This window comes from Trichechus manatus, unplaced genomic scaffold (assembly GCF_000243295.1).
Source record: "Trichechus manatus latirostris isolate Lorelei unplaced genomic scaffold, TriManLat1.0 scaffold00048, whole genome shotgun sequence".
Classification (NCBI taxonomy): domain Eukaryota; kingdom Metazoa; phylum Chordata; class Mammalia; order Sirenia; family Trichechidae; genus Trichechus; species Trichechus manatus.
In genome coordinates, this window is record NW_004443984.1 from 12,512,835 (window position 1) to 12,538,960 (window position 26,126).

Here is a 26,126-nt window from a genome sequence, read left to right on the forward strand (position 1 = left end):
AGCACTCAACTACGAGCCAAAAGGCTGGCAGTCTGAACCCACCCAGAGGCACCTCAGAAGACAGGCCTGGTGATCTGCTTCCAAAAGTCCACAATCTTGAAAACCCTATGGAGCAGTTCTACCCTGCATAAATGGGGTTGCCATGAGTCAGAATCCACTCAACAGCAGCTAACACCACCACCACCACACGGTCTCCAAGGTATTCTAGATTATTCGACAACTCTCCCAGCCACCCGGGGGCATCAGAGATGAGTCGTGATTGGCTCTGTGCCAGGCAACTTGCCTCCAAGAGCAGCTCTGAGCAAGCCTCTGTTTGCAGGGAGGGGGTGGGGATGTCTGAGGGGTATCTGAGGCCTTGGTGAGTCTGGAGGAGGACAAGGCTAAAGCTGGCCCTCCAGCTGGGTCGTGGGCCAAGTTACTGATCCCAGCCCCAGCCACACCCAGCTCTGGTGAAAGTGGATGGGAGGAATCTCATACACCCCACACTCGCCAAGTCCCGAGAGCCCCGCTTCCTGTCCAGCCGCCTCTGGAAGACAGGGTGCCAGGTGAGGCAAGGGCTGCCCCCAGGGGCCCAGAAGGTGAGCTGGGCAAGGAGCGTGCGACCACCAGACTCACCTGCACAGCCCCTCCCAGCCGGTCTCGCTGCCTCCACCACTGTGCGCCAGTGAGAGAGAGCGCAGTGCTCAGCCACTTGCTGACAATTCCCTCTGCTCCCCACTGCATTTGGACAAAACTAAGGCCCCACAATCCAGCCATCTGCTCCCACCTTGCTCTCTACAGCTACTGTCCAGCACAGCAGCCTCCTCTCAGCTCCCCTACAGACCAACCACTCTCCTGCTTCCAGGCCTCCGCACGTGCTGTTCCCTCTGCTGAGAACACCATTCCCCCAACTCTTCACTTGCCTGGCTACTTCCTCTTCAGGTCTCAGCTTAAAGACCCCACTCATTGGAGAGGCCTTTGCCAGACACCTGACCCCAGGCACCAGCAGGCAGGGCTCTCCTGTGACACTCTGCTGCTTCCCTGGGGTGCCCAGAGCACAATGTGTACTTTCAGGCCTTCCTGCTTGTTTACTTGATGCATTCCATCTCCCTCTATAGACTACTGGAGCCCTGGTGGCACAGGGGTTAAGAGCTAGGTTGCTAACCAAAATGTCAGCAGTTCAAATCCACCAGTCGCTCCTCGGAAATCCTATGGGGGCAGTTCTACTCTGTCCTATAGGGTTGCTATGAGTCGGAATCAACTTGACAGCAACGGGTTTGGGTTTTTGCTTTTTTTTGTTTGTTTTTTTTTTTTTGCTATAGACTATGAACTCCTTGAGTGAAGGGGCCTGTCCGTTTTGCTCACCACTACCTCCAAGGTGCACAGTAGGTGCTCACTAGTATTTGGTAGACAGATGTTTGCAAGGCAGGAAAGCTAGGGGAGCGTCTCAGCCTTTCCTCCAGGCCATGTGGCCCCCAGCTCTGCTTGGAGGAGCCAAAGCCCCTTCGCGTCTGCAGAGGGCTCTAGCCCCAGAGGCAGGACACTTGGGTGCAGGTCTCGGTTCACCCATGGGACTCTGAGCAGCCTTCCCATCTGGAAAATGGGGGTGTGGGCTCCAGTGGTCGCTGGTGGCTCTTCTGGTTCTAACCAACTACCGGGTCCAACCCCAGGCTGGAAGCCAATGGTTAAACTCAAACTCCTCCCCTCCTCCTGACTCCAGCTGCCCAAACTGATGAGTCAGGAACCAAGAGGGAAGAGGCCAACAGCCATCCAAACTAGGGGCCAGGAGGGCCTAGGGGCAAGGCAGGGGTCACAGGGTTCAGCAGAGGGTGGGTGGTCCCTGCAGGCACCCCCCCCCCGTCTCCATTTCCACTAAGCCCATATTTACATTCGCATGCACATTCAATCGGACGGTAAGAGGTTTTTTCCTCCCCCTCCCTCTTCCCCCTTTAATTAAAAACTATAAATGCCTTATCAAAAGCTAATTAAAAATACCAACACAGTGCCAAGTGGCAAAAAAAATAGCTCAGTACAAATATCCGTTTATAACCCTGCAACAGGCAGTGAAGACACAGCAATAAAAGGCGCATCAGAGGGACAAGGGAAGGAAAAACGCATACCCATCGGCCGCCGGCCTCCGATGCAGGGCCCTGCCCAGGTGGACTGGGGGCTGCCACCCTCCCAGCTCAGCCCTTGTCACTTAACTGGGAGGCACAGAAGCCACTCCTCAAGGGGACAGGGAACCACAGCACTTCGTATGGCTGTGGAAAAGCCATGTCACCTCCCTCAGTCCCAGCCTCACAGCCTGTGAAGTGCAGGCAACTCCCAAGGGCTGTGGTGAGAATTCAACAAGATAATGCACACGCATTGAACACTTTATCCCGTTCCTGGAGCACCGGAGCTCAAACACAGCTAGCTTGGCCCTCAGGATGTCATAGTTCGTCATCAATAGCTCAATAATATAGGATAGATTGAAATGCCACCTACGCTGAAACTTGCTGCATCCCAGGCCCTGTGCCCGGCTTTCACCATGTGTGGTGGGTACTACCATTATTCCCATTTTACAGATGAGACTGAGGCACAAAGAGAAGCCACATACCAATGGACACAGCCATCACCAGCAGCACAACCTGAACTTGAAGCCAGGCCTCTCTGACCCCAGAGTCCCTGCTCTTACCCACTGGAGTCTCCTGCCAATGGGCTGAGCTGCCTGAGTGGTAGTGAGCACCCCATTCCTGTGGGAATTCACATACAGGGGCCCATGTATGAGACCTGAGGCAGGTTCAGTGACCTCCAAATCCCCCATCCCTGAGATTCTCCAATCAGTTTCTAAGCCACCTCCCACAACTGCTCTCAGTGCCCAATCCAGCACATGGCCAGTGCCCAGCACCGCCCCCCGTCCACACCCAGCCCCGTCCTCACCGCTGGTCCGAGTGTAGGCGGCGAGGGTCCCATCCTGCAGACCGGCAAACAGGTGGAAGGGGCTGTGCCGCAGACAGAGCACGGGCTGCAGGCCTGGGCTCCTGCAGGTCGCCAGGCACTGGGTCCCCGTGTCCACACTGCCGTACACCAGGATGCTGTGGGGAGAGGCCCGAGGGCGACCACAACTCACCGAGGGCCCACTGCTCACTGCCCACATGCCCTCCTGGGAAGAGGGGGCCCAGGGGGCCAGCTGAGCCAGGCCTCCCTGCTGTATGACCAGCCATCACTCCACCTATTGGGAGCTCAGGCTTGTCCGTGGTGGCCTCTGGAGGAGGGAGGAAGAACTCGTGGAGCTCCAGAGGCAGTACAGTACAGTAAGTGAGAGAACTGCCTTCAGAGTCACACGGACCTGAGTTGTTGGGGACCAGACGCCCCACCTTCCAGCTGATTGAGCTCAGACTGCTGAGCCACAGTCCCCTCCGTAAAGTGGGGCAGCAGTGCCCACCTCACAGGGCTGTTGTGCAAATAAAATGAGACACTCATGGTGGCACGTGGCATAGGGCCCAGCATCCCAGCAAAAGCACTCACTGCAGCAAACAAACACTTCTACACAGATATTCATGGCAGCACCATTCACAGCAGCCAAAAGGTGAAAACAGCCCAAGTGTCCATCAACAGATGAATGGATAAACAAAACATGGTATCTCCACACAGTAGAATATTATTTGCTATAGAAAGGAATGAAGTCCTGATACACGCTACAACATGGATGAACTTTGAAAACATTCTGCTGAGTGAAAGAAGCCAGGCACACATTACAGGATTCCAATTACATGAAATACCCAGAATAGATAAATCTACAGAGTTAGAAAGCAGATGAGTGCCTTCCAGGCGCTGGGGCGGGTGGCAGGTGGGGTGACTACTAATGGGCACAAGGTTTCTTTTTAGGGTGATGAAAATGTTCTGGAATTAGATAATGGTGATGATTGTACAACACTGTGTATGTACTGGAAACCACTGAATTGTACACTTTAAATTGGCTAGTATGGTGAATTTCGTTAGGAATTTCATCTCAATTGAAAAAAAAAAAAGAAAGTGTTCACTGGGCCCCTCCCAAGTAGGGCCTTACTGAGCAGTCGGCTGCAGACCCGGCCCAGACTTCATAGAGCTCTAGTGGCTGCAAGTTGGTTCTAAATTGTTAGCTATCTGCTCTTCCTTCAGCTGTGTGGAAAATGGGAGCGTGCTTCAAGGCCCACAGCCCCAGAGCAGCGAGCAGCATGTGGGTGCTCAGGAAACACATCCCCCAACCCTTTTCTCCCCTCTCTAGGATGGCTGCGAAAAGCTAGAAGGGCCACACACTCTGCAGAGAATGTCCCATTCCAAGGTCTTCATTAATCATCATCTTTGCCGTCCCGATTAGCCGGGATGAATATCCATTCCCCACTTACACTAGTGAATGGCTATTGATCCCGGGCTGGCTCCAGCCCAGGCCAGGGGCCTCCTCACTGCTGTCTTGCCAGCTCCAGGCATGTTTTATAGCAGAAAGACCCTCCCATCTGCCAGCAGTGATCTCATCTCGTGGGGATGCCCCCAGGCCCCTCCCCCACCCAGAAAGGGGAACTCAGTGGGTGAACACTGCCAGTGACGGCTGTGTGAACTGCTTCGTGGCACCAAGTCTCGGTGGACTTTCACAGATGAGAAACTGAGGCTCTCAGGGGTTAGATATGTGTTCGAGCACCTGAGCGAGGAAGGGCAGAGCTGAGATTCAAACCTAGGCCCAGCCGACACGGAGGCCAGTGTCTCCCCTCTGTAGACGCAGCTGGGGAGAGAGCCACAGCCTGCCTGAAGCAGCCCCTGGAGGGTCTCGGTTAAAGCAGAAGCAGTTCCTGACACTTTGGGTCTCACCCTGGGTGCCTCTAGGCCCCACCTTCCGTGATACCAACCAGGGGCAGAGAATGTTGGTAGGAGACAAGCAGATGGAGAAGCTGGAGGAAGGCCCCATCCCACCCAGCCCTGCCCTGGAAATGGCCGTCCACAGCCCCTCCTCCGTACCCCTCACCTGCCATCCTGAAGCCCGAGGCAGACGGTTGGGTGCACGGCGGCCGAGGGGTCAGCAGCCATCCGGCTCTCATCTCTCCTCTCACTCTCCTCGTCCAGCTCCGGAATGTACTCCATGCAGAGCACAGGGGCCGCCAGGGGGAAGGACTTGACAGTGCGGGGCAAGGGCCGGTTCAGCGAGAAGATGTCCACCTGGCCCCCCGCGCCCTCCTGCCCGCCGCCAACCTGGGAGCAGAGGCCCAGAGAGGCCGTCAGACAGGAACCCGAGGGAGCGAAGGTGGGGCTTACCCCTGCCTTCCCAGTGACCCCACCCCAAACTTCTACCTGCCACTGGGGTTAGATATCGAGGTGTGGCCCCTCTCCTGCCCACACACATGCTGCCGTCACTGAAGGCCACTCGTTTCCAGCTGCCATGGCAACAAATTAGCTTCAGGACCCACAGAAAATCAGGTAGGGAGCCAAGGTGGACCAGATACCCGGTAAGCTTCCTATAACCTTGTCTTCAGGGTGTAATTCAACCAATAAATAGTGAACATCTCCTCTGCCCCTTTAAAATATCCTGATCTGTCATGTTCACCATTTTATCCCTGTGTCTAGCACATGGTAGTCACTCAACATATATTTGTTGAATGGCTGGATGAATGGATGGACAGACAGAAGAAGAAAAAAAGGACAGGTGGATGGGTGGATGAAGGATAGAAGGATGGATAGAAGGGTAGGTGAATGGATGGATGGTTGGATGGATGAGTGGATGACAGGAAGGAAGGGAGGGAGGGAGGAGGGAGGGAGGGAAGAAAAGAAGGAAGGAAGGAAGACTGGAAAAGCAGGAAAAAAAGGATGGATAGATGGATGGATGGATGGTTGGTTGGTTGGTTGGATGGATGATATACCATATGCTAGATATTAGGGAAACAGTGAGAAACAAATCACCATCAAAAGGGACATTTGGGCTAGACACTGAAGTTCTAGCTGTCCAAGTGCCTGGAGATAGGAATAAGAAGGGGGAGGTGGAGGATGGCCAGAGGTGTGGCAAGGCTAGAACCTCTAGGGGTCGATATCTGAAGGGCACAATCTGCATCGAAGTGGGCATGGCGGGGCACCTATCTGAATTAAGGGAGGCTTTGCCAGGAACGCAAGGAACAGAAAGGCGGACTGGAATCTCTAGAAGACATCAGCAATAGCAAGCCCTGCTTCCTCACCACCACCACCCCGCCCCACTGGGGTGAAGACCCTGCCACCCAGGCACTCTCCACAGCTCCCAGCTCACATCCTTCATGGCACTATGGTCACTTATTTGTTCCCTGGTTGCTGTTTGTCCTTCCCTCCTCACCCAGTGGTGAGGATGCACCTCCCAACTCTGAGCACAGCGCCCGGCCCCCAAGGTCCCAGGAAGACCTTGCTGGATGAAGGTGCACCATGGGGGCAGGGTGGAGGTAGGGTTAGCAGGTAGGCGTCCTTCCCCAGCCCCCTCCTGGGTGCCACCCTCCTGCTCCTGTGCTCAGGCCCAGAATCCCTGGCTGGGCACAGAGGTTACTCACCCAGAGGTAGCCCTGTGGAAGGGAGGTGCTGACTGCCGAGAAGCCCAGCACGGGACAGCTGACAGGACTATGGACCAGGGCCCCCAGCTGCGGAGACAGAGACCACACACTCAAGGTTGAACGCTGAAGTGCCCGAGATGCCAGCCTTTGTCTGACATCCCAGTGCAGGTCCCCAACCACCTGTGCCCCAACTACCTGTGGGGTTCTTAAACCTGTAGATTCCTGGACCTCGTTCAGGCTCCAGATGAGAATCCCTGGCAGAGGGGGGGTTGAGGGTAGGCTGGGAAATCGCTCTCCTAGAAATTTCTGACTAGAGGGGGACTGAATGGTTCTCTGTGCCAGCCCAGGATTTTTCAACTGGGAAACTTCCAGATAAGAAGTGTTGAAAACCACTGTTGTGTCACCCCCTGCCCCCCACACTTTACAGATGGGAAGATGAGTTCTACAGGGGCATGTGGCTTGCCCTAGACCACAGGGATGATGAGTGACAGCCAGCTGGAGCCCAGCACCCCTACTTTTGCCTTCTTGCATTCCTTCAAACGGGCACACTGGAGGGGGTGCAGGAACCTAAAGGTCTCTGTTCCCCTACCTCAACAACAGAAGCCCTCTGCAGATGAGCCTGCCAAGACCAGAGGGGTGGGTGGCTTGTGCGGGCCACCCATCGAGGCCAGGGGACTCTGTCTGTAACTGGTGGGTTGAAGATGCAGCCCCACGGTCACTGAGAGCCACTAGCTGCCTGTGCTTCCCCGTCTCTGCTGCCACAACACCATGCTGGGTGGCTTCCCTGAGGCCTGCTTCCTGAGCTAGACCTGGCCAGTCTGTCTCTGGCTAGGACAGCAATGCAATGAGACGGCCTGGCCCTTTCCAGGGACTTGCTGGAAGCCCTGGCCAAACCGAAACAGAAGGAGGCAGAGTGCAGACAGCTCGAAGGTACCCCAAGGGAGGAATACTGCCGAGGTGAGACCCTCTGCCAGGCAGATGCTGCCCTCTGCTGGTGCTGAAGGCCAGGCCATGCAGGTCCTAGCCCAATGGAATATTCTAACAAAATTTCTAATGTCCACAGGGGAGGTGGCCAGCCCCCTCATTTAGAAACTGGCAGACCTGAAGCTCAGAGACGGTGTGTGACTGGCTCAAGGTCACACAGCAAGTTAGTGGCAGAGTCAGGGCTAGAACTCAGGGTTTTGGCTCTGAACCCAGTGCTGGTTAATTCTACCCAGAAGTCAGGCTGCCACACTAGAGGCCTCTGCACTCTGGGGTCCCACGTCTGCTGGCTGAGAACACAAGTCCAGACACCCAGAGGCCAGAGGCCTCCCTAAACCTTGCCTCCTGGGCACCCTCAGGTCCCTGTTCCCATCCTTTCTTAATTGTTAGTGGCCACATCCAGTTGAGGATGCTCAGCTGGGCTGCCACTCCTCTCCTTGCTCACAGGCGGGAGAGAAGGACAATCACAGCCCTGTTCAGACGTTTCCATGGCAACTCCAATGGGCCCTGATGGCAGCTGGAGTCAACAGAGCCTGGGCCCAGGATGACGACAAAAACTCAAATGGCTCCTTTGATGAGCAAGGCCTGGACCTAGAAGTCCCACTCATGCCCAGAAGCCAACTCCCCAGAATCAAGATGCTCCCTGAGCAAAGGATGGCGGCATGAGGTTGTAAAGGAAGCAGGTTTTGGATGCCACCAACCTCGGCTCCAACCCCAGCTCACTGGCAGCCAGCTGGTGGTCCTGAGCAAATGGACTCCCCATCTATAAAGCCGGGACGCTGACAGTCCTCGTCAGGATGGCCGTGGGGGCTGGAGGGGGTAGACATAAAGCACTTGGCACAGGGCTGAGCACTTGCAGCAGCTAACACCTTCTAAGGGCTTCCTGTGGGCTCTTCCAGCACTTCATATGCATTAACTCGTTTTATCGTCACGACAACCCTGAGGGAGGGACTACTACAGACAAGTGGCAGCGGTACCAAGTTGGGAGATTAGGGACCTGGTGAAGAGCAGCTCTGGCTAGTGGAGGTTGCTGAAGGTCAGGATGTGGGCCAACAGCTAGGACGGTGAAGCCTCAACAAGCCTGGCATCAGATCATCAGCAGATCTGGGCTGCAGCCCCTGGGCCCCACAAGGCACTTGCATTTCAAAGCACCTCAAAGGGGGCAGCTCCCCCACCCCACTTCCCCAAGCACCTGTCCCAAGGTGGGTCTCTAAGCTGGGTTTGGGCTGACCTGTCCCTCCCACTGCCTCTCCAGGAAGAGGCCACCACCTTGGATGGAGCCGGGGGCCAGCAAAGAATCTTCCAACACCTCGGCATCAGGCCTTCGAACCTGTCCCAAACAGACCCCGGCAGACTCTCCTTCCTGAGGACAGAATGTCCTCAGACACCTGCTTCCATTTATTGAACTCTGGGTGGAAACAGTTAATGGGCTCGGCTGCTAGCCAAAAAGTTAGAGGTTCGAGTCCACCCAGAGGCACCTCAGGAGAAAGGCCTGGTGATCTACTTCTGGAAAATCAGCCATTGAAAACCCAGTTCTACTCTGACACACACAAGGTTGCCATGAGTCGGAGTGGACTGGAGGGCAACTGGTTTGGTTTTTTGTGGTTCGGATGTGCTCCAAGCAACAGACTAAGCATTTGACATGAATCCTATCCTTTCACCCTCATTTAACTCAGTGAGGGGGGCACCGTGGCCACCCCATTTTGTACACTGAACACATAGTGGAGACACTGAGAGCCGACGTAGTCCTCTGAACATCACACAGCGGGGACATGGCAGAGCCGGGACTCAAACCCCAGCCAGTGACTCTGCTTCAATGCTCTCCCCATGAGTCAGGAGTCCTCAAGTGGCCCAGTGTGGTCAGGACCAGGCACAAGGCCGGCCACTGTTGGCACCGAGAAGAGAAATGCTCCTGGTTTCTTGCTCTCTTGAGGAACGAGCCCAACAGACACCCTCATCCAGCCTGAACAGGAACCCTGACCACACCGCAAAATGTGCTGGCCCAGCTAGCGCCTACCCAGCCCCAAGCCCTCCCTGGAAAGTCAGACTCATTTGGCCAGCGTGGAGCCCAGGGTCATCTGCTTCTGGGGACTGCCTGGGACAAGGGGTGGGCCGGGGGGAGGCCCAGGCGGCCAGCATGCTCCCATCTGTTCCTTGCAGTAACTGGACAAGGCCCTGGCACTCCAGGGCCCTAACTCATTTGCTGCCAGCGAGGAGCTGATGGGCACATCTGTCTGGGGCAGGAAGCAGGTGGAGAGGGATGGCACCTTGGGGCTTAGCAAATGGGGAAGTGCAGGCTCTGGAGCATCCCTCGGGGATTCCCCAGGCCCATTACTGCGGAGAGTCACTCTCAGTCAGCACAGGGCCTCCTCAGGAGACAACAAACAGGGCTCAGTGGGGCTGAGGATGCTTCCAGCGTACATGTCTCTGGCCCAGAGAACTCCAAATTGGGAGATTTGTGGGCCCCTGTCCCCCGGGGTGTGAGGCAACAGATGGCTCCCCACCTGGGTGGTGATTTCTTTCCGGAAGCCCTGGGGGTAATGCCTGTCTGTGACTCCAACACCCGGGTCTGGTTTGTCAGGGCTCAGCCTGCATCCTGTATTCCCAGGAGGCCCACAGCCCAGGGAGGAGACAGGAGAATCCACTCCCTACCACAGAAGTCACCCCAGGGTCAGCCTTCTCCACAGGAGGCACTAATGCCAGGCGAGCCACAGGCAGGGGTGCCCCATCAGTCCCTACTCCAAGGGCTCTGGCCTCCTCCCCGAGGCCCATGGGTAACCCCCCAATGTTGGGGTGGTGCTCACAAACTCAACAGGCCTCCCCACTAATCAATAAAGAAGTACCGACCCCCTACAAAGGCCGGGCTCCCTGAGCCTTATAGAAGTGAACAGGGTCCAGGTTGCCCCCGAGATGTCTGGTGGGGGGCCCACGATGTGAACACACACCAGCCAAGCCCCACGAGCAGAGGAAGAAGCAGGCAGAAGTGGCAGAAACACTTCTTCACGGTGACCTTGGGCAATCAAGTTATTGCTCTAGTTCCAGCCTGGCTTTGCTCAACTAGCAGGTACGGCTCCCAGCCCGTCTTAGAGAGATAACAACTGTAAAGCAGATAGTATGGGGCCTGGCATGTAGAAGGGTATGCTATCATGTTGTCATGATTAAATAATTTAAAATAATATTGCTGTTCTTATTACTATTACTACTATTATTGTTATTATGGCAACTGTTTACTGAGCACTGGCCACGAGTCAGGCCCAGCACTAAAGAACTTGACATGGTTTCCCTCACTGAATCCCTGAGTCATCCTGTGGCTCAGGTAACGCTCCAACCCAAGGACATCATTCTCCTGGCGCTCAAGCCAAAGCCATGGAAATATCCTTCCTCTCCTTTGCCCCCAGTCCTCATCTGATCTATCACCAGTCCAGCCCGCCCTCCCCCAGTACACATCCAGAATATGTCCTCATCTCCCCGCAAGCCCCACTGCCTCCACCAGGGTCTCCACCAGGGCCAGGACTGGGGTGAGGCGAGTGGGACACTCACCTTGGATGCAAAATTTCAGGGTCGCCAAAAACTCAGGAATCAAGAAAATGGTATTTTAATACATTTTTAAAATCAAAATTAATGGAAAAAATCCATGATGAGCAAACATTAAGATTTTCAATAAAGACAGGACCCACTCTGCCCTTATACGACCCTGCCTCACTTGCCTCACCCTAATGTCGGCCCTTTATTTACCCAAAAAAAGCAACTGAGCCACAGGCCTTAGTTTGCCAACTTCATTTTTTTTTTAAATATTGCATTAAAGTATTATTTATCGGTGGCATAACTTGAAGAATGCAATCAATGTTACTGAATTATACATGTAGACTGTTGAGATGGCATATGTTTTGTTACATATATTTTCACCACAAAATTTTTTTTTTTTTGAAAATATGATTTATCTTGATTATTGAGGTTTTGGCACCTCCTTAAATTCTGCCTCACTGACTGGCCTCACCCCAGTCCCGCCCTTGGTCCCCACCCACACCAAGTCCTGCCACATCTCACAGGACCCCTGCGCTAAGCTTTGAACAAGCCTCTCGGGATCCATGCTTGCCCTCCTCCTGCCCACAGGTTGCTCTCACATGACACCCAGAATGATCAAATGATCCCCAGCTCAAGCCACTCCCAGGCATGATGCCATCCACAGCTTTTAGTTGCTATGAGGATGAAATCCAAACCCAGCCTGGCCTGCAAGGGCAGCATGGTCCAGCTCAAGCCACCAGCTGGCCTCACCGCCACCTGCTCCCAGGCTCACAGAGCAGCCACTCAGCTCTCCCCATCACAGGCATTAGTCTGTTTACTAAGAATATCCCTCCTACAAACCTTCACAGGGTTGCATCCTTCTCGCCACCCAGGTCTCAGATCAAATGCCACCTCCTCCAAGAGGCCCTCCCTGAACCCCTCCGCATATGCGCCCCCTCCTCTATGTATCTATTATATCACTGGTTTATCTTCTTTCTATCACACACATCACTCTCTTCTATTTCCTTCTGTTGGTTTATTGCCCGTCTCTCTCCACTAGACTGAAAGCTACATGAGGGTAGGACCTTGTCTGTCTTGGTTGCCACTGTATTCCCAGTGTCTGGCACAGGACCTGGCACGCAGTAGGTGCTCAAATCAATGAATAAGCTCACGTCTCAAAGACATGTTCTTCCAGCTGTTTAGAGCCCAAACCCAATCAGCATGTCTCTTGGGGGCTTATTTATCTGGTCCACCACCCATCTGTCAGTTTGTCATACTGTGATAGCTTGCATGTTGCTCTGATGCTGGAAGCTATGCCACTGGTATTTCAAATACCAGCAGGGTCACCCACAGTGGACAGGTTTCAGCAGAGCTTACAGACTAGGAAGAAAGGCCTGGAGACCGACTTCTGAAAATTATACAATGAAAACCCTAGAGAGCACAGATTTCGACTCACTTACTTAGCCTATGTCATCAGGAGGGAGCAGTCATTCTAGGGGACATCACGTTTGGTGAAGTGGAGGGCCAACAAAGGTGAGAGAAGCCCTCAGTGAGATAATTAGTGCAATGGCCACAACAATGAACTCAAGCACGCCAACAACAGTGAGGATGACACAGGGCCAGGCAGCATGTGATTCTATTGTACACGGGGTCACCATGAGTCTGAGTCAACTCAACACCAACTAACAACAGCTCCCAAGCCTGCTCTCCCCTCCCCAGAGCTGAGTGACCTCATCTGCTTGGAGAGAGGGGAGGAGAGGACAGGCAGCTGCCCTAGATGTGAAATGGATATAAAAACATCTGCTTGGAGAGTGTTTATAAATATTAAAACAAGAGAATGCTGGCAAAGCACTAGGGAAGCACAGTAGGTGCTTAACAATGGGAGGCATGGAGGGTGCGGAGCATCCCGTGATAAGGGGGGCCCCCTGGGCTTCTGCCAGGTGGCATCATAAAGGGTCCAGCCCCACACAGTCTGGCCCAGCCACTCTAGCATATTCTGGCATCTTGAGCTGGAGTCATACCGTCAGCTGATGAGATCATTGCTATTTATTATCTCAAAAAGGGGAATTTTCCACTGACCTGACCCACAGAGGTGGTTTACCCCTATTTCTTGGTGGGAGAGCTGGCTCCTGGAGCAACAAAGGGACTCACTGACTCCATCAATAAGGAGTCACAAAGCTGGAACTGGACCTGGCTCTCTCCTGCGGTGGGTACCACCTGGATGCTCAGGCTTTCCTGGGAGAGAGGAGAACAGAGCTACCTACACAGATGTCTTGGCAAGACCCATGCCACTCACCCGCAGGTTGAGGGCCCGGGAAGAGAAGGCGGCAACGCAGCAGGCCAGGATGGGGCACCAGAACGGGGCTTTGCTCTTCTTGTCCTCGTCAGGACACAGCCAGCCAGGCTGGTTCTCCTCACCTACGGCAAGAGGAAGGAAGGGGGGAGGGTGGTCAGAGGCTGCGCATGGTCGGGCAGGGAGCGTCCCTCCGTGCCCAGGGAGCCACCACAGTCCCCGAGGCCTGGCTTGCACAGCGGCCTAAACTGGCCTTGCCAGTCGCTCCCACCCCCACTTCTGCTGTCTGAGATGAAAACACAGCCTCATTCCAGACTTGGTGTGGGGCCCCCAGGCAGGGAGTCAGGAAACCAAGGGTTCGAGGCCCAGCCTGACTGTCCTCTACCTGAGCAACGTCCTGTAAATCACCTCAACTCTTTCAGCCTCAACTTGCTCACCTATAAAATTAAAAAAACAAATAAACCCATTGCCGTCAAGTAAATTCCAACTCACGATGACCCCACATGTGTCAGAGTAGAACTGTGCTCTATATGGTTTTCAATGGCTATGATTTTTTGGAAGCAGATTGCCAGGACATTCTTCTGCAGCACCACTGGGTGGTTTCAAACTGCCAACCTTTCTGTTATCAGTTGAGCGCAAACCATTTGCACTACCCAGGTAAAAATTCCTTCCTCCTGCAGTTGTTGTGACGATCAAATGAAATAATAGATGCGAAAGGGTTTTAAAAACCATTAAAATGCTGAGCACATGTAAGTTGGTGGTGCTTTTATATTTGACTGTAATGACAATGGCAATGAAGAAAAATCTCTCTCCTGATTCCCTTGAGGCTACCCTGAAATCTAGAGAGTCATCTGACTCCAAGGTCCCCCAAGTCCCAAGGGACGTGTTAAACATACAGATTAAAAGTACTTGACTAAGTATTAAGTTAAAAGTACTGGAATAAGCCAGCACAACTAGATGGTGCCTGGCTACCGCCACCAACTGCTCTGACAGAGATCACAACAGAAGGTCCCAGACAGAGTGGGAGAAAAATCTAGAACAAAATACTAACTCACAAAAAAAGGCCAGACTTACTGGTCTGGCAAGGCCTGGAGAAACCCTGAGAGTGTGGCCCGTGGACACCCTTTTAACTTAGTTTTGAAGTCACTCCTGAGGGTCACTCTTCAGCCAAAGATCAGACAGGCCCATAAAACAAACTGAGACTAAATGGGCACACCAGCCCAGGGGCAAGGACGAGAAGGCAGGAGGGGACAGGAAAGCTGGTAACGAGGAAGCCAGATTTGAGAAGGGGAGAATGTTGATATGTCATGGGATTGGCAACCAATCTCACAAAACAATATGTGTACTAATTGTTTAATGAGAAAATAATTTGTTCTGTAGACCTTCATCTAAAGTACAATAAAATAAATACAGTACAATTTTTAAAAAAGTACTGTACTAGGTCACATCCATGGCTAGGTGGCAGGGCCCAGGTTTGGATCCAGGTCGTCTGACTCCCAAGACTATGTTCTTTGCACTAAACCAGGCCGTCTTCCAGCACACAGCTGCTCACTGATGTTGCTCTGTCACAAAGTTCTGTACGCATGGTCACGGTGACCCTGGAGGACGACAAGGAGGTAGCAGTGCCCGGAGAGCCAGGGCTGCTGGACAGGGTGGGGCATACAGAGTGAGAGGGGCCACTACTGCAATGCCATCAAGCTGGGGGTGCCTAGAGCTTTGGAGATGGGAGCACTGGTCATTGACGGAACTGCTGTGACGTCAGCCTTCCCAGCCCCTCATGAGGCTTCTCGGTGACAAAGAGGAAGCGGGAACCCAGGTACATATGGCCCTGCCTAAGGAAGGGTCAGCTCAGTCCACCGAGTGCCCACCAGACACATGGGGCCTCCTGATCCATCTTCCCTGCTGACTACCACCCCCTGCAGTCAGTGCTCTCTACAGCAGCCAGAACCATCCTGGTAAAACTTATACTGGGGCACACGTGCTGTGCGTCAAAGCTTAATAGTGGTTACCAGGAGGGAGGGAGGGATAAAGGGGAGTCACTGTTTAGGAAGCAGTGAGTTTCTGTTTATGGTGATGAAAAATTTGGCAACAGGTATTGGTGACGGTTGCACAACATGACTGATGTAATTGGTGTACACACGAAATACGTTGAATTTGCAAACGTTGTGTTATATATATTTTCACAACAATAAGAAAAGAATTGTCCAAACTATTCTTGAAGACCTGCCCTCCTCCCCTCCCAGGCCTCACCCCTTGGTCACCAGTTGCCACCACACTAGACTTTTGTCAGCAACTTAAACAGGACAAGTCCTGGGCTGTTCCTTCTGCCTAGAATGCTGTTCCCTCAACTCTCTCAAGGGCTGGCTCTTCTCTCAGAGAAGGTTCAACATCCACCTTCCCTGAACACCGACCAGTCACTCTCTCTCAGCCCCATTAGTGTCATAGTCCTTTCAACTCACAGCTCTTTTACCAGTTTGTCTCGGGCCCTTTGTATGTACACACACACTCCCCGACCACCCTGGTGTTCCAAGAAGGAACCTTCCACACTATTTCCTTCCTTCACCATGCCCGACCCCCTCACACGGTGCTGGATACACGACAGGCCGTCAGTCCATTTCTGTAGCATGAATCATGTCTCTTTCCTGGGAGCCTTGTTTCTGGACTTGTCAAATGGGTACATTTGTCTCTGGCTTCTTTCATTAAAGAGAAACTGTCAGGTCAAACCCTAAATGTGCCGTGCACAGAGCAGGGCTGGGCACGTGAGGAGTGGCCATCGCAAAAGCAGCTCCCGAGCCCCATGCATGGCAAGCACTCAGTAAATGCCACTGCCACCAGCGAATGACAGCGTCTGAGTATCCGTCACAGAAAGGAGAGATGAGATGAGATGGCAGGTGTGGATGCTCTTTGAAAAGTGAAAGGCATTCGCAAATGTCAAACATTATTATGGGAACAACCTACTTCACCACAGAGGCTCCCATACCCTACCCGCCCCCACACCACTGTTCTAACTCACTCTGGCTAGGGTGTAGGGGGGGTGATGAGGGATGAGGGAAGCAGTGGGCTGAGTGCTGAATTCACTCCCTACACACACCTGCACAGAGGTGTCCTCCGGGTCAGGCACTCCACCCCACTGGGCCCTGGGGACCAGACAGAGAGTTACATAGAACCTGGGCCGTGCCATCAAGTAGGCAAAGTCGGTGTAGGGGAGGCCTTCAGGGAAAGGTCACCCACAGCACCATATGGGCATCGCTGTACCAGAACGGCTCTATATGAACAGCATGTTGACACAGCTCTGTCCCACACACCATCTCATTTCATCCTCACAGATACCACCACCAGTCCCACTTATTGTCGAGTCAGCTCCAACTTGTGGCACCCCCATGTGTGTCAGAGTAGAATTGTGCTCCATAGGGTTTTCAATGGCTGGCTTCTTAGAAGTAGAAAGCCAGGCCTTTCTTCCAAGGTGCCTCTGGGTGAACTCAAACCTCTAACTTTTTTGTTAGCAGCCAAGTGTGTTAACTGTTTACAACACCAAGGACTTTACAGACACGACAGGACACAGGTATTCCCAGCCCCGTTCCACAGCTGGGAAACAGGCTCAGGGAAGTCAAAGGAAGGGCCAGGAGCTCAGGAACAAGTTCTGTGGGGCACTCTGCACAGCGCCTGCAGCTCAGCGGCAGTAATGGAGAGGGCACGTCCTGTGGGCAGGCCCGATCCAGAGCGTCTACATCATGGCCCATGAGCTGCCCCTCGGACAAGCCCCTGGGTGGCAAATAAAGACAGACAGGACTCAAGCATCCGTCCCTGCTCTCAAGGAACTTACACTCAAGCAGCCCCTCGCCTCGACTAGACGGAGCCCAGCAGAACGCTCAGCCGCAGTTCCTCACCTGGGAGGCTCCTAGAGCTCAGAGGGGAGCAGGACCCCCCACACTCTACCCCTCTCCTGCAGCACAGCACCCCGAGCTCATCTCTGGTACTTCTCCTCTCTTCCCTCCACGCACCTACAGCCCACCAAGTCCCGGCAATTTATTATATATATTTTTTAATGATCTGACCTTCTCCTTCCAGATGGTGCCTTCACTGCCTGCAATTGGGAACGTTAAAAGAAAATGGAGTTCTTGCTCCCCATCTGCCACTTCCATCGTTCCCGTCACAAAACCAGAGCGGCTGAGACCAAATTAGAAGGCTGTTGCCGCTGAAAATTGAAAGCCACTTGGGATAACTGGCATTAAGAACTGGCACCAACAGCACCGTTGTGATTTCCCATTGACATTAAGTGGGGGCTTATTTAGCGGTCAGCGATGTTCACCAGCACCCACTGAACAAGAGCTCATCTAATGCGGTAGTGGGGGCAGCTCCAGGGTGCAGGTCAACGTCGCCTTTGGCTCCCCTGAGCCTTCAAACAACCCCTCCAACCCAGGGGGCTGACTGCCACAAGAGACTGGGCAAACTCCAATTCAGCCTCCAACCCACTGTGTGACCCTAAGTAGGATACTTAACCTCTCTGAGCCTCTTGCCTCATCTGGAAAACGGGGGAAATAATTCCAACCATTTGGAGTTGCTGTGAGCACTGGAAGGAATATAATATAATGCCTAGCATATAGCAGGCACTGAGATAATCTTTAAACCTTAAACCAAAAATATTCCCCTGAAGTCTTCTTAAAATCAAACAATAGTTTAGCTTATTAACTAGTAAAGAATGTCTGCCTTGAGCATTGTGCTCTTTTAAGACCTATCTATATGGAATCAAATTGACAACAGCAACTCAAAAGATTAGATAGGAACCTTAAGGGGGCAGTGAATTTATGTTACTGGGGGAGGAACAATTCAAAAAAGGAGGGTGAGAATGGTTGCACAACTCAAAGAATGTAATCAATGTCACTGAATTGTACATGCAGAAATTGTTGAACTGGTATGTGTTCTGCTGAACATATTCTCAATAACAACAATATAATATAAAGTTCTATTAATAATATGCCTGAAATCCCTGGGTGGTGCAAATGGCTGATACGTTCGGCTACTAACCAAAAGGTTGGAATTTGAGTCCACCCAAAGACACCTAGGAAGAAAGGCCTGGAAATCCACTTCCAAAATATTAGTCACTGAAAACCCTACGAAGCACAGCTCTATTCAGAGTCGACTCCATGGCAATTGGTTAATAATATGCCTATTAGTATTAATGAGTGTGCTGTCTGCGGGGTCACCCTCTACCACCAAGCTGAGCCCACCTCTGGCCCTGTTCTGCTTCTCCAGCCTGACCTGCCCCCAAACTCCTCCTGTGCTCAATCCCATCACCAGGCTTCTACTTCCTCTGCTGCCCCAGTGGACGGCCCGACCACTGTTCCCCACCTTCCCAAGTCTGAAGCTGCCTTCAAGGCCCCCTTACACCTTCCCAGCACCAGGGTGCCCTGCTGCCACTACCACAGACATCAGAGCTGGGCGGGACCTCAGCAAGCATTTATCCAGCCCACACTCCCTGCAGAGAGATACACTGGAGTCCAGAGAGGGCAGGTGAGTGCCCAAGGTCACCCACCAGGAGAAAACCCCAGTCGGGCCCTACAGCCAATGCCCTCAATCACCCGCACAGGAGAGCAGATCCACCACTACAGGCCTGGGCAGATTCCACACCGACCTCTGGGGCCATTGTGAGGGTTAAAGGTGGTTTGGAAGGTGTGAGCACCTGCCTGAGCCATGCTCAGGACTCAGGAACTGGAATCATCACCAGGTGGGCCTGGCATGACTACAAAGACTGACAGCTGGGAAACAAACTGAATCAGAGACGGCAGGGGAGGCCAGCAGGCCTGCATTTAGATGCACACCAGACGGGGCATCGCCAAGGGACTGCATAGACATGTCTTGTGATGGTGGGATTAGGCCTGCAGGCCCAGGTCCTCTCGGTTGGTGAAGGCAGGAAGGATAGTGGCTCCAGGGCCACGGCGTGTAAGGCTTTGAGAGCTAGCTCTCAAAGGCGGCGGGGAGGGAACCCTGGAAGTCCCCAGCCTCAACTCTTCCTTCTCTGGAGCCTTCCATCTGCAACCCTTTCCCCAAGCCTTTATGAAAGGGGAGACGATTGGTGGAAAGAGGTGGGAGTTATCCTGGCCCCACTCTGCACTAAACTGTGTGTGACCCTGGGCTGGTCTCATCTTAAAATGAGGACACACCTGTCCGTGAACTTCCCTCATGATCCCCACGCAGCAGGTGCTGGCTGTCCTGGCACCTTCTGTGCCATACCCCCCACACCCTCTCCAGGCGCTTACCAAGGAGCACCATCATCCGCATTTTCGGATGGAGAACCCAAGGCACCTAAATACTAAAACCAAACCCATTGCCATCAAGTCAATTCTGACTCATGGCAACCCCATGTGTTACAGAGTAGAACTGTGCTCCACAGGGTTTTCTTGGCTGTAGTCTTTATGGAAGCAGATTGCCAGGACTTTCTTCTGCAGTGCCACTGGGTGGGTTTGAACTGCCCACTTTAGTAGTTAGCTTAGTGGTTGAGCACAAACTGTTTGTGCCACCTAGAGACCCTCCAAGTCATCTAGAAGTTAAATAATTTAACCGAGGTCACAGAACTGGTTAGTAGCACAGTGGGGGCTGAGCCCAGGCAGACTGGCTCCATTTCACACAGTGCTAAGCATGACCCCTTCCCACCTCTCAAGCACTCCTGCATGCCTAAGGTCACAAAATGCGAGAGGGGAGAGGGCCCGTGGAGATCCAGTACAACCCTTTCATCTACAGGCAAGAAAACTGGGGCTCAGGGGGTCTGACTCTCTAGGACCATGCACAGCAGTGTCAATGCTGGGGTTGAACTGGGTTCCCAGACTCCTTCCCCAGGACCGCCACCCTTCCAAGGGGCAAAACTGCCCAACTCCTTCCAGTCCCAGGCTCCCCCACTCCATCCTCCTCCATCCCTACTCCTCAGTGGATTAAGATCTCAGCATACGAAGATAAATGGGGTAGTCACGAAGAGAGGAAGATACGGTGGGGGGGGGGGTAGACTAAAGGAATCACATTCTTTGTGAATAAATGTTTTTAACATATTCTATTTCTAACGGGCTTATATTATTCCCCCCTACCCCACCCCAACCAGGCACTGCAGATAAAAAAAACAAACTGGCTAAATAAAAGGAACAAATTATTCAAGCCTCAGGGGAACCTAGGCATTCAAATAAGATTTCAAATGACTCTCTTTCCATTAAAACTTTTGCTGCAGTGAAACTGTGTGGAGATAAGGTGGCAGAGTATCTTCAGAGGCAGCAACGAGAGCTGGTCCCCAAATCCATCAGCTCCTCCATTCTGCCACCAAGCCCCACTCAACAAAGCATCTTGGGTTCAAATAGGAGTTTTATCTACCTTGAAAGCAAGTACACAAACAGGGCTCTGGTCCACACGCTGGGGAGGGAAGTATGTAGTTGGGGCCTGTTGGGGAGGCCACCACAGCCTTCCCAAAGGCAGAATTCAGATAGTCCTCTGCAGGGACTGGACAGCCTCCACTTAAACCCCTCATTGGTTTTCTCCATCCTCTGAAGGCATCTGGTCACCCAGGAACGTCTGAGTAGAGGCTCGAGCAACATCAGCACCATATCCAAGAAGGCACTGGCCGAGTGGAGGCCTCTGATCCTGGCTCCTGAGTAGCCACAACCTCCTCCTCCCTGCCCCACCTCCACTCCTGCCCTCCAATGCCCCACCACACAGCAGTCAGAAGGATCCACTTAAATGGAAAGAGGATCATGACACAGTCCGGCTCTCAATGCCACAATGAATAGTTCCCCATCACACCCAGAACAAATTCCATATACCTCACCCTGGCTTTCTGGAAAATCTCTCCCCCTCACCAGCTCTGGCGACTCTGGTCTTCTTGTCCTCATCTCAGGGCCTTTGCACATGCTGTTCCCAATGACTGGATCATTTTGCCCCAGCTTGTCACACAACTTCAGGTCTCCACTCAGCTGTTACCTCCTCAGAGGCCTTCTCTGACAGTAGCCCCAACTGCCATGCTCGTAATAGTTCCATCTGACCACCCAGCTTTATCCTTTCCACAGCACCACCTCTCCCTGCTGGTCTGCTCCTTATGTAATGTCTGCCTGCCCCTCATAAACTGTAAGTTGCTCAAGGGCAGAGGTCTTTCTGTTTTCATCATTGCTATGTGCCCTATGCCTAAAATTACCGAACAGACTCAAGTATTTTTTAAGCAATGAAAGCCAGTGATGAAGATCCTGACTTCTTTCCAAAAATATTAAAGAAACTATTAGAAACATATTTTTGTCTATAAAAAGATCACACCAAAAACAATAAAACAAACGAATGTCCCTGCGGTTGGCTGGAATCAGCAAGTTGGGATTCTAGTTATATCACAGATAATAATAGTTCTGATCACTAAAGACAAAGATAAACAAAGTAATTATAACCTAACTAATATGGATTGGTAGACAGAATCTCACCAACTTGAGGAAGCAGAAAGGACAGAGAATGGGCTCTGTAGGCAGGCTGCCCAGGGTCCACATCCTAGCTCTGTGCCTTCCTGCTGTGTTACCTCAGGCAAGTCACTGTACCTCTCTGGGCCTCAGACACCTCAACTGTAAAAAAGAGGTTCACCTCTAGAGAAAAAGATGTGTGTAAAGTACTTAGAAAAATGCTTGCCACACAGGAAGCACTGTAAATATAAATGTCCATCACTATTGGCATTATTATTATGGAGTTCATAGGGGGAAACAATAATTAAGAGGTCCTTGGTTGAGAATCACTTTAGTCCTACCCCATCATTTTGGAGTGGGGAGGGTAACTGCTTTGTTGAGATACAATTAACCGACCATAAAGTCCACCCTTTTTAAGTATACCATTCACTGGTTTTTAGCATATTCAGTGCTAGGCATTCATCACCATTATCTGCTTTTAGAAATTTTTCATCACTCCCCCAGAAAAAAACCCGTACCCATTAACAGTCATTCCTCATCCTCCCCTCCCCGACCCCTGCAACCATTAATTTACTTTCAGTCAACTCCAACCATTTTACAGATGGGAAAACTGAGGCTCAGAGAGGGGAAGTGACTTGTTCAAGGTCGCTAAGCAGAACGCAGCCTCAGAACTCAGAGTTCTGGCTCTAGTTGTTTCCCCACCACCCCACCTCCCTCCAGCCCAGGGCCTCCCTGCCTCCACTGTCCCTGGATGTCCCCTGTGCACACACACATACCCCAAACCTCACCTCTCTGCACCCCTGCCCCTAAGGAACTTCCCCAAGGTTTTACTCACGGAGTCCAATCTTGGCCAAGTGCAACCTGTTGACCCAGGAGATCTTGCTCAGGGGGTTGGGGGTAATGAAGACTACCATGAAGCTGATGGGGCGGCCAGACCTGCAGGGAGAGGGGCATGGGCAGGAGCCTGAGTGTCCTGCGTGAGTGTCCCCCTGGGCAGTCACACAGCTCGACCCTTGACCCAAGTGCCCCAGATGGAGTGAGGGCTGGTCAGAGCATCTCCACAGTGTGGCCAGAGAGCCCAGTAGCCTGGCAAAGGCTCAGGCCCTTCCCTCCACCCCATGCGGCTCCAGGAAGGAGGTCATCCTAAGGCCAGCCAGGCTTGGGCACCAAGCAGAGTGGAAGGACCTGGCCCTCTGCAAGCCTAAACATGAAAGGCCCTTCCAGGGCTCCACCTACGTGCCAGGTACTGTGCTGGGCATGGCCTGCAACACACACACACTCCCATCAAGGAAATCTTGACGAATAGGATGGCTCCAGGTGTCCCGCCTAAGTCCCGTACTCCCTCAATGGCCCAGCCCAGGCAGCAGCCCTTCCCCTCCCAGCACCCTCCTCCTCTCACTTGTCGGGTTTCCCAGGAAGCAGGAGCCGGAGGCGGCACTTGTTGGCCGAGTGGATCTCCTCCTCCTTCACCCGCATTAGCCTCTGCAGGGCCAGGCACCAGTCTTGAGCCACGGTCATGTTCAGGTTCTAGGGGTGAGGAGGCCAGTGAGGTCATCCCACAGCTCGCTGGCTCCCCAAGAGCCAGACCAGATCCAACAGCCATTGCAGCACCCCAGGGGAGAAGACTGGGAGTAAACGCATGGAGCCTTGGTGTACGACTCTTCATTTAGTCACAGGCAGGAGACCAACTCTCCATCCTCTGGCAGACCCCACCTGGGCTTCCCTCCTTGGGAGGACAGACCCTCCCAGCCAGCTTCCTCTCCAGCCTGGAGCAGAGGCTGCAAGACCGACTGGCCACTGTGCAGAGAACATAAAAGGCCCAGAGCCAGGCTCTGCTCAACTAGAGCCCAGACCTAGAGACTGCACACCAGACTTCAGGTGGGGATATGGAGCTCTGGCCACTGCTGCCTGTGGGAGCTCAGAAGCCAGGGGCACGTCAGGGAAAGGGGTGAGAGAGGACCCCTCCCATTCTCTGCCCCTAGAGGGGACCGCGGAGCCCAGCACGGCTGGCCCAGTGCTGCATACCTGGTAGGTGCCGTGCAGTGTGCTGATGAGGAGGGTTATCTGCTCCACCACGGCCAGGTCCTTCTGCAGGTCCTGCAGTTCCTGGAAGAGGCGCGGGGGGCCGAGGTACACCTTGTCTGGGCAGAGAAGAGACCTGGCTCAGGCTCAGGGCAGGGAGGGGCCTAGCCAGAAAATAGGCATCCACTCACTGCAGAAAATAAGAGCTGTCACCCTGGGGACATGGCACAAGGGATATGGAAGGAGACGTTACCTGGTTCTCGACCTGATGGGGTTTCCAGTCTAGGTGGAGAGACAGAGCCATTCACAGGTCAAGTCTACCACCTATGATCCAGCCCACAATCAGTCAGTACAAAGGACCGTAGGAGATCAGAAGACTTAAGAACCAACGTGCCTGGGATTGCTAAGGAACCTTCCTGGGGCTGGAGTTGTGATGGGCACTGTCAAGGGGAGGAACAGCACATGCAAAAGCAGGACGGCTTAAGAAAGAGCATGAACACAAGTTGTTCAAAGACGTACTAAGAACCTACTATAGTATGTGCCAGATTCTATTCCAGGTGCTGAAGATACAGCAGCAAGCAAGGTAGACAGGGTCCCTGCTCTTATGGAGCTTACAACCTAGGGGGGAAGCAGTCAGCTAACAATCTCAGCTGGCAGAAGGTGCTGGGAAGGAAGACATCAGGGCAATGGGACAGTAACAAGGGGAGGATGCCTGGATCTTTGGTGATTATACAAATGGGGAGAGTGGGGGGGCGGGCACGAGAGATGGGCAACAAAAGAGGGCAGGCGGAACCAACAGGATGAGGCAGGGAGATATTGGATGCCATGCTAGGGAATGTGGCCTGTGTTCTATAGTCCAGGATTTCTCAAGCTGAGGTCTTATGGAATCCCCTGGGGGCAGGTAGCTTATTTTGGGTTTTCATTTAGGTGATTATCTAAAAATCAGACTGCACATCCTGTCACCTGGAGATAATGACTTTAAAGCTACATTCTGCTGCCTAGTGGCAGGGCTTCCATGGACACTGGTACTGAGCAGAGCTACTTAATGGTCACCAGGTCAGGAGCAAAGATCAGAGGTGGGCTGGGAATAGAAATGATGCACACGCATCAAATGCAGAACAAGGAAGGGCTTTGCAGGAATCCAAGTAGGGTGAACTGGTGGGAAATGCGAATCACCATAAGGCACCCTGTGGTACAGGCACAGAGAACTCAAAAGAACCTGTACCATAACAGTACCACATCCACATTGTGAGCAATTTGGTTCCAGCAAAACAACATCATTCAACTCATTAAATTAATGTTGTTCATTTGAATTTTGCTGTTTTGTAGCTTTTTTTTAATTCAATTTGTGATTTTCTCTTAGCTTTATGGTTGTTCAAGGGCCATAAGCATATGGAGTTTATTATACCTAGTGTTATATTTCACCATATTTGAATAACAATATAATAAAAATCATGGAAGGCCAACTGGGGTTCAACAGGAATCTTTTCCCCCTTTAAGGCAGTACTTTACTTAAGTTTGATGAACATGGCTATAGACAGCACAGTCACTGAAAGAGGGGGTCCCAGAGCAACAGCCTTCAAGGTGTGGGAGGGAGAGGGGAGTCACGCTAGCCTGAAGGTGACTCTGAGCCAAAGGAGGCAGAGGGGCAGAGGAACTCTTCCCGGGGAAGGTCCTGTGGACAGCAAGTCAGGAACGCAAACCAGCTCTTCCTGCCTCAAAGATTTGGGAAAGAGACGCAGCATTCTGCAAGCAGGCACAGCTGCATGGGCCCAGCCCTCCTAGATGAGAGTTTGTGGTGCAGTCACGCCCTCAGATTTTCCAGAATTGCAGGAGCTCCATGGGGCAACATCCTGGCTCAGGCAGTGGACAGAGCCTGGCCAGTGGGGAGGGGGAAGTGAAACCCAAGTGCTTTCCCTGCCTGTGGAAGGTGCTTCTGGGCACTGCATTTATTCATTCACTCACTCAGCATCCTTCATTCATTCAGCATCTATTTAGTGGTGCCCTCTGCACCAGGCTCTGTGCAAGGGCTGTGGTCAGACTTGCATGGCTGGGAGCCTGCAGGGCTGAGTAAGTGCTGGGGACTTTATCCTGAGAGCAATGGGAAGCCATGGGCAGATATGGGGGCCAGGGTTGAGGGTGACATGCACAGATCTGATCTGCATTTTGAAGTCAACTCAGGGCAGGGGTGGAGGATGGCCAGGAGAGGACAAAGATGGAGGGAGGGGGAGCAGCCAGGAAGCAGCTGCAGCAAGAGGGGCGCAGGGATGGTGGGCACTGTGGAGAGGGAAGAAGTGCACAGACCAGAAGCTGCTGCCACACACCACCTTGATTACCACTCCCCTTGTTGTCCCACGGAGTTTGGGGTACAGTCAGGATGGGGAAGGAGGATCCAGGCAGAGAATCCAGACAGCC

General features: G+C 52.8%; 1 protein-coding gene across 3 annotated transcripts in view; it reads right to left on the minus strand.

The window, feature by feature from the left end:
• ARHGEF10L (Rho guanine nucleotide exchange factor 10 like) overlaps positions 1–26,126 on the minus strand; it is a 126,218-nt gene that overhangs the window by 41,424 nt on the left and 58,668 nt on the right. For all 3 annotated transcript variants that reach the window (XM_004377199.2, XM_023732148.1, XM_023732147.1), the window contains 7 exons: positions 23,715–23,830; positions 23,089–23,216; positions 22,525–22,625; positions 13,279–13,400; positions 6,498–6,584; positions 4,961–5,184; positions 2,902–3,056 (listed from right to left, as the gene is read on the minus strand). In XM_004377199.2, coding sequence (XP_004377256.1) covers positions 2,902–3,056; positions 4,961–5,184; positions 6,498–6,584; positions 13,279–13,400; positions 22,525–22,625; positions 23,089–23,216; positions 23,715–23,830 — 933 coding nt within the window. The remainder of the gene's footprint in view (positions 1–2,901; positions 3,057–4,960; positions 5,185–6,497; positions 6,585–13,278; positions 13,401–22,524; positions 22,626–23,088; positions 23,217–23,714; positions 23,831–26,126) is intronic.